This window comes from Hordeum vulgare, chromosome 2H, assembly GCF_904849725.1.
Source record: "Hordeum vulgare subsp. vulgare chromosome 2H, MorexV3_pseudomolecules_assembly, whole genome shotgun sequence".
Classification (NCBI taxonomy): domain Eukaryota; kingdom Viridiplantae; phylum Streptophyta; class Magnoliopsida; order Poales; family Poaceae; genus Hordeum; species Hordeum vulgare.
In genome coordinates this window covers 384,668,410-384,677,099 of record NC_058519.1, presented here as the reverse complement: position 1 = coordinate 384,677,099, position 8,690 = coordinate 384,668,410, and the positions used below count along the sequence as shown (strand labels likewise).

The 8,690-nt window shown below is 51.2% G+C and overlaps 1 protein-coding gene across 1 annotated transcript; it reads left to right on the top strand.

The window, feature by feature from the left end:
* The first annotated feature begins 5,491 nt into the window (after positions 1-5,491).
* On the top strand, positions 5,492-6,629 carry LOC123430127 (uclacyanin 1-like). Its single transcript, XM_045114030.1, has 2 exons — positions 5,492-5,857; positions 5,962-6,629. The coding sequence occupies exons 1-2, from the start codon at positions 5,686-5,688 to the stop codon at positions 6,384-6,386; spliced, it is 597 nt and encodes a 198-aa protein (XP_044969965.1). The 5' UTR covers positions 5,492-5,685; the 3' UTR covers positions 6,387-6,629.
* The last annotated feature ends 2,061 nt before the right edge of the window (positions 6,630-8,690 follow it).

Sequence of the window (8,690 nt, the reverse complement as noted above, 5' to 3'; positions counted from 1 at the left end):
CGACATTTCCCGTGTCTTTGACTATTATCGAGCAGATGATCCTAACGCAAGATGTCCAAGTTCATCATGCTAGAGGCATGTGACAGATAAACGGACAATGTATCCAGATTCGTTTGATTTTTTTGAGAAACTTTCATATATAACTTATTTTCATCCTACTTACGGTTTATTTTCTATCAATACTCGAAGTCTTAAGATTTTATGAAATTTCTTGTAATTATTATTATTTCAAATAAAATAAAATAGAAAGTAAGTGCTATGTGCACCCGGTCCAGTGCGCCGAGCGAGGTACGAGAGACTGACCGGTGGGGCGAGTCAACCGATGACACAACAGTTGGCTGGTCAACGAGCCTAGCGGGACCCGCGCGTCAGCGACATAGAGGGGGGTTTCTAATCAACCACAATTTATTTAGTCTAACATAATGGCCTCGGGCATATCTGTCAGCGACACCTGGGGTCATTAGAGGCGTCATATATAGTGGCTAATTACGCCGGACACGTCAGCGGTCGCTGGAGTTGGCCGGTGCGACCAAATCAGCGGCAGGAGTTCACCGGAGTTGCTCAGGCTCGCGCTACGGGGCATCATTTCGCACGCCATTTGTGGCTACGGCGAGCTGGCGGTCGCCCACATCCATTTGGACGAGTGGGGGGGGGGAGGAGCGGAGGCCCATCGAGCTCGTCGGAACCGAGCTAGTGGCGGCGGACGGTGTTCACGCTAGCATGGGCGAGCTCGCAAAATCTCTCTACCGCATCTATGGAGCTCGAGGAGCTCGACTACGCGGCAGGGTTCGAGCAGAGGTGCGCGTGAGCACAAGGCTCGTTGGCCATGGTGGTGGTGAGCTCCGGCGATGGTGGAGGCAACCTAGGGGGGCGAGTGGGGGCGAATGAGCCAAAGCAGAGAGAGGGGGGAGGTCGAGGAGCTCTCCTTGGTTGTAGGGGGAGAGGTCTACGGAGCCGAAGGTCGACGGAGCGACGCAAATTTGCCAGCACGTGCGCTGGTGACAGCGAGGAAGAGCAGTCGATGACGGTGTTACCGCCTGGCTCCGGCTCGATCCAGCGCTCAAGTGGGTCGAGGAAGGCGAGGGGAGCTCCATGGCTAGGCGGAGAGGAGGGAGGAGGACAGTAGCCGCGAGCTCAGCTTGGCGCAGCCATGGCTGCGCTCGACCGGGTGTGGGAAAGGGGAAACTGCGAGGAGAGGGAGTGCGGGAGGGGTTAGGGTTTGTGGGAGCAAGAGAGAGCGAGGGGGCTCGTTCTTATCCTCCCGGGGGCTCGAAGGCTGTGCGCGGGCATCGGTAGCCATGGCGCGCCGGCCTTCTCCTCTCGCTGGCGAGGGGAAGGGGAAGGCTGGCCTAAATGGGTCGGGCTAGCCTGTAGCACTCGGGCCCTAATGGCGAGTAGGTCTTTCCTTTTATTACCTTTTCCTTTTTTGCTTTCTTTTTATAGTTCTATTTTATTTATTTTTGTAACAACAAGTTGTAGAAAAAAGGTATGTCTTGGTCCACCAATCATAAGGAAATATTCTGTCATGCCACAAAAAGTTTGGAACCCATAATCTCTTATATTTTTCCATAAACTTAAAGGTGCATTTTAAGTTGAAGTTGGGCTTTGTTTTGGATGGTGGGGTCCACACCAACATCAAGGTGATGATGTTTTTCTTACCAATAATCGTTTTGGAATTTTCGACAAGTGTGCAACATTTTCAATTTGTTGTTTGAGGTTTTATTTTGTCACAATAAAATTAAATGGCTTTAGGTGGTGGAATTTGAAAAGAGATATGAAATTCATAGTGGTCAAGCATTGTTTAGACTCATGATTAACTTAAACACGGTGATCACTATACCTGATTATAGGGGTTAGTGTAGCATTACCCGGGGATGTCACATTCCCCCTCCTCCATCTTCTACCCTTTTTGCTGTCGCCGGTCCGCATCACCGGGCAAAGCCTAGCTAGTACTTGCGGCGATGGGGCCCTCTCTCCTATGCGCATGTGGGGGCTCGGCGCGGGTTGGCGATCCCGGGCGGGGGCATGGTGTGGCCCTCTCTCCTATCCGCATGTGGTGCCTCGATGCGGGCTCGCAGCGCGACGTGGCCCTCTCTCATATCGACATGTGGGGGCTCGGCATGGGCTGGCGATTTCGGGTGAGGGCATGACGTAGGGCTTGGGCGCGACAACGCTAGTCACAGTTGGGAGGCGATCGGTCTTTGGTTTTTCTTCCCGGTCGTGAAGGGTTGGTCGCGATGGCGTCTTTCGCCTGGGTTGGCTATGGCTGGTGGCAGCACTACCCTGATCGAACCTGTCGGGATCCAGGGAATCATGTGGTGGTTGGCCCTGTTGTTCTTCGATCTCTAAAACTCCAATGTGCTTCATGCCAGCCTCCTCGATCTGGACATCGACGTGTTCCAGTCTTTCTCTCGGAGATCTCAGCATGTGGCGCATGGCGTCACTTGATTTCTAGATCAGAATTGATCTGGTCGGGCGTGCCCTCATTTTCGTCTAGAGAGGATTCATGAGAGCGTGGTGCGAAGCCTAACTACCTTGCTAGTGTCATGGGACATGTCTAAGTATAAATTTTCAAGGCGTTCGGCACTAGTGAAGAAAGTTATGGTGGCTGCGATTGGAAACTTGTAACGGCAGAGAGGAGTTTTGGTTGTGTTGAAGAATTGTGGGATAGATTTTTTTTGTGTGTGTCGGCTGTAGAACACTTGCAGCGGCGGCCTTGGCAGGAGGGTGTGGCAGCACATGTGGACAAAATTTTTGGGGTGCTTCCAAGTAAAGAGCCGCGATATTTCGGGTGAAACCCAAGGTTTGCCCTTCATTGGTTGTACTTGGAAATATTCTTGCAAAGGCATTATTTTTGGGATCTCGGACTCCGTCAAGGGTGAAACGTCAAGATCCTTGATGAGGTCATGGCAACACTTGTCCATTGTTTTCTTTTGAGAGGCGTCATTTTTTGAGAACCTCTCATGTAGTCTCTATGTTGTCTTATAGTGGTTAGGGTGTTGCTATTGTAAGTCTTTCATCAATGCAACACGGTCTTCATTTTTATACATTTTTTGTTCTTGATTATGTGCGTCCTTGATATCTTTCGATATCTTGTTTTGCATAAATTAAATATAATTGGTATCTTTACGATATTAATATATTTTCTTTATTAAAAATATATTACAAATTAAGATCTACCGAGTGACTAAGGTATAAAATAATTTTAGATGGGCAAACCAAAATGAAGAACAAAAGTAATTACGGATGTGTGAGAGGTCGTAAGCGTCCAACAATTTTTTTTTGAAACGGAGGCAAAGATTGCCTCATGTATTAAATAAGCACAAGAGAATTGCTGAGTTAATTACAGAAAATCGGGTAAAAACCGGTACAACAAGGGCCAATCCCACTTCCATAGACTAACACACAGGGCAAAGCTCCCCCCTATCGATCACACGTCGACCTACGGCGAGACGTCGCAGCTCCGACTGTGATGGAGAACTCTGAAGGATAAAACCAGCCACAACGCCACGAGAGATCGCCGAACGGGCTACCTACCGCCAGTCATCGTATACCGCAGGGCCTCGACGCCGCAGCTTTGACTCCACAACAACAAAAATCCAAGGTAATATCGTGGACATGCCGGAGAAGAGCCGACTACCGCAACCATTGCCGCATCGCCGAAATCACTCCCACCATCATCGTTGCCGCCAAAGTCTGGATGCCCTAGTGATCCTCTCGAGGTCGCGTCCCGATATCCACCGCTCCGTCGCGCCCAGCGCAATCAACCGACACCTCCTTCCGGGGCCGTCGCCCATACCACCCCTCACCCTCGAGCAGTAATGTCGCACGATACAGCAACCCGTAGCCCACACTGCTCAAGATGACTGTACGCACACCAGGAACGCCGCTCCACATCCGGGGCCGCCGCCCCGACGTACCGTCCAACCGCCCCTGCTGGGACGCGTCGACCGAGCCGACAACCTTGCCGCCCCCGTAGCTCAAGGTCCTCATCCAAGCCAGAACGACAAACAACCCTACCTCCTCGAACCGTTGCCGCCGCCTTGGCTCTCCATAGAAGATCCCGGAGCCGCCGCCCCGGCATACACCACTCATAAAAACGGAAGAGCTCCACACAACATCCAAAGGCTGACCCTCCAAAGCGACGCCTCCAAGAAGGTTATGACGTAACCTCCGCCGCCGCCCACTCCAGAAAACTGAAGTTTAGGTTTTCACCTGGAGACCCCAAGCAGATGGAAGGAGAGGAAGAACTCTACGAGGACGCCTCCAAGAAGGTCACAACGCCCGCAGGCGCCAACGTCGCCAACACTTTTGCCCAAGTCCCTCGTCTCCTAACACTGAGCTTGCAAATCTGAGCGCACATGGATATCCAGATCATCGGAGCCAAGCACGTTGTGTAGAACACCTCCCGTCGTCAACCGCCATAGCCCACACGCGACGACCCGGTGCAGCACCCCATGCGACAAAGAGATGACGCGCTTGCCGGGGTCAGATCCGAGGATACCGCTTCGAATCCACCGTCCCCGGCCGCTGCAGTAACCCATGCCGATGCAGCCAACGCCCCGGGGCCGCTGCCTGGGCATCCTTGCCATGACGCCCGCAGCCGCCGGTCGTCGAAGACAACCATCTGCCACCTAGTAGATCCGCTCTGGGGCTCCACCCGTGCCCCGAGCGCCATAGATCCACGCTGGGAGCAACGCCTGGGCACCGTGTCCACGCGCCGCCCCGGATCTGATGGTGACCACTACGACGCGTCCGACAACCGCTCACCGTGCCCAGCCGCACGCTTCCTCGCGCATCTGCCGTGCCCCCTCGCGCGTCCCCCACTGCCTCCGCACAGCACGCGCCGCCGAGCTCCGATGCGCCTACCACCAAGGCCCCCGCGCACGGCACTGCCGCCACCCCGGATCCACTACCCGAGCCGCGCCAAATCGCGAGCGCCGACGCAAGGAGCCCCACCGCCGCCATCCTTGGGGCGCGCACAACTTCACCGGCATCCTCTCCGGCAGCGGCGAAGCGGAAGGGGGGGGAGCGTGCGAGGAGGCCGGTGGCGGCACGATTGGGTTCGTCCCGGAGTCGCGAGAGGAGGCGACGCGTTCATCCACCAAGCGACCGACAACCGCGTCCAACAAATTTGGAATAAGTTGATATGGGCGTGGAAGCCATGAAACACGTCAAGTAGGTAGGGTGCTCAACTTTTGGCACTCCCGCATAACGTGGAAACCTGTAAACAAACATCCCCAACTAACAAAGAGCAGGGGACTAAAATATGCAATGTGTGCTAATGAGCAGCGCAGTTGTTGAGCACGACTGCGCAGTGTGCACATGGCCATGGTGCTAAACTACTAGTACATTTCTTTTCTGCAAGCAAGGAAGCTGTACCAATGCATGCAGCATAATAATGGAGAGTTGTTGAAGCTCGATAGCTAGCTAGCTGTGGGTCAAATGAGTTGCCGCGTCCGGCCACCAACCCCTTCCAGTTCACCCCGCCGCGCCCGGCCGTCAACCATGTCAGGCATGACGACGTACGGCCTGCAGCTCCGTCTATATAAGCAGCAACTCGCCAGCTAGCTAGCTCCACAATCGCCTCAGATCTCAAGCTCTCAACTCACCTCGCCTCGCATCTCAAACACAAACAGTCTTCTCTTGTGGGTTGGCTTAATTGCTAGAAGCCGGGTTCTATCCATGGCAATGATGGTGAAGGCCGTCTTCGTCGCCGTCGTGGCCGTGGCAGCGCTTGCGCAGCTCACCGTGGCAGTGGATCACCCGGTGGGCGGGAGCGGCGCGACCTGGTCCACCAGCGGCGGCTACGACTCGTGGTCCGCGAAGCAGAAGTTCTCTCCGGGAGACAGCCTCGGTTCGTATTTATTTTAAGCTCACTTCCTTACTCGATCTAGCTCTTGACGGTTACGATTATATCAAGAACCGACCTGACAAACTTTTTGCGATCAATGGTTGCAGTATTTTCGTACTCGCCGGCGCACGACGTCGTGGAGGTGAGCAAGGCCGACTACGACGCCTGCACGGCCAGCAAGGTCGTCGCCAGCTACACCGGCGGCAGCACCAAGGTCAAGCTCACCACCGCTGGGAAGCGCTACTTCATCTGCAGCATCGCCGGCCACTGCGACGCCGGCATGAAGCTCCAGGTGAACGTTGCCGCCGCAACCGCCGCCCCCACCAAGCCCAGGGGCCAGAGGAGCGTCGCCCCTGTCGCCGCCCCGGTGCCGGCGCCGGAGGGGTCGGCCACAGACGAGCAGCTGCCGACAGTGTCGTCGCCAACGGGGACACAGGCGCCCAGTTCGCCTTCTGGCTCGGGCGCTGCCAGCATCAGTGCAAGCGCTGCGGTGGTGCTCGCCATGGGCATGGCTGTGGCATTGGCCATGTGAGAGGGACCTCACCGATCCATGGGTACCAAGGCATAGTTTTGGAGTGCTTAAGTCTTAATCATGTCGGTACATTTGCGGATTTGTTCTTGTTATTCTTGACTCTCTGGCTGGCAGTGGCATGCACATTGCCTTCCCTGCATGTTCCTTCCTTCCTACTACAGTGTTATCAGGGTTCAGTGTACTACTGTACAATTTATTTGTTGTATTTGTCTGTCGAAGAATAAATACAATTCACATTCTTTAGTATCGTCTGTGAACGTTTAACATCGATTACGCTCATTCAGATTACCCCTCTAGAATATGTTATATATATCTTCACTGTCTGTTTGTTGGTTGGACTAGTAATGTGCCTCTGTTCAGCAGATACAAGAACAGAAACCAGAGTAGAAAGCTTCTTTCTCTAATTCTTTGTTGGTGGCCATTGTTGCGGGTTTGTAGTTTCGACGAAGCAAGGATGATCAGAAAGTGCTTGAGCTCGTTCTTTTACTTGTAAATTGTTTCAGCTAAAGTCTCAAATCTCCTAAGATGTGTCTCACAGATTTTTTTTTAATTAAGAACACGTTTACTGGATTTAACTCTGTGAGTATTTAGTTTAACAAAATGTCTTTCATGTTTTCAAAGAATTAATCATAACCAAGCGGCATATGTTCTCAAAAAAATAATCCTAACTAGGCCTGGTTGGTTAATAAATTGTAGATTATTCATATGAGCTAACCATTTAATTAAATTATTGACACATCTTAAAATTGACTATTAAGATATCCAGTCCTAGTAAGCAAATGGTATTATAACAGGTGCTTATCCACTAAAGTATAATTATTTCGCAAGGTTGTATTTTTTTTTGATAAGTAGGATAGCTCCGAGCCTCTGCATGATGCATGAAATTATATATTATTAATAGTGAAAAATCCAATGACCGAACACCATCTATCCGGAAATAAAGCGGAAAACAAACACTAAGGTCGTATACCTCGCGACAATAACTCTCCCAGATAGCCACTAACCATATGATACAAGACACAACATGAATGGAAAATACACAACTCCTAGGCTAACATTCATGAAGGAATCGCCGCACGTGCGCCGATGATGACGAGTCCACAATAAGGTTGAACTCCGGATTCTCATCCGAAATCCAAGCTTCAGTTCACCACCTTCAGCAAGGACACGACACATACGCACGATGACATTGATTATGCTCATTCAGATTACCCCTTTGGAATACGTTATATATATCTTCATTGTGTGTTTGTTGGTTGGTGTAAGATGGCTCTCGGTTGGGGAATGAGCTTGGATTTGTGGCAATGGCGATAGCGTATTATTCCTCCCAACCATCCTCATAGCTAGTTCACGGTAGAATTCGACTTACAAAGCTCCGGCCGAAGCCGCCGTCCCATTCGCCAAACGCTAACAGAACACTAACGCGGGTATTTAACGACAAACCCATTCTGGGCCGGTATTCCACTTGGACCGGGTCGCGTTGTGAGAGGGTCGTCGTCCTGGGCCTCCGACAGGTTCAAGTCTTGGCGCGCCTCTTCCCCGGCTCGATTGAGAGAAGGCTTCGTCAGTCATCTCTATTGTCGTCGCCGTCTTCACAGCTTCGCTGCTTGACGCCCGAGTACCCGCATTGATGACATTCCTCCCTCCTTGAGAATCGGCTTGAACCCAAGCCGGTACACGTGGAAATTCTTTCTGCAAGAACTCCAAATCTTCCCACGAATCATCCTGTGAAGATGACTCAGACCAGCGAACTAAGACTTGACTTACTATTTTATTTCCCATACACCGCATTCGCCGCTGCAGAATCTGAACTGTAACTCGCAAAGCAACATGGTGAGATGGCAAACTTGACTGCACATTTGTTTCATGAGGAAGGAAACATTTGAGATGAGACACATGAAAAACTGGGTGGATACGGCTGCCCACTAGAAGATCCAACCTGTAAGCTACTTCAGCAATTCTTTCCACAATTGGAAATGGTCCAAAGAATTTGAAGCCTAACTTTTGATTCTGCCTAGAGTAAACAGATGTTTGGGCATATGGTTGTAATTTAGGAAAAAATGAATCACCAATCTGAAAGGATCTCTGAGTCCTGTTTTTATCTGCTTGGCTCTTCATTCTTTGTTGAGCCCTCAACAAATGATGTCTAACTGTCTTAGTTACTAGTTGCATTGCTTGCATCCACTCTTGCATTTATACTAGAGCAATAGTATTTGATTCACTGATGCTAAAGTATCTAGGTGTATATCCATACAATACTTCCAAAGGAGACTTACCTAAAGCAAAATGCCAAAACTAGTAGAA

What these genes read in the sequence shown, in the direction of transcription:
- LOC123430127 (XM_045114030.1), top strand. Translation starts at nt 5,686, where the DNA reads ATGGCAATGATGGTGAAGGCCGTCTTCGTCGCCGTCGTGGCCGTGGCA. An exon ending in CTCTCCGGGAGACAGCCTCG is followed by an intron (nt 5,858 to 5,961) that starts GTTCGTATTTAT and finishes CAATGGTTGCAG; the next exon opens with TATTTTCGTACTCGCCGGCG.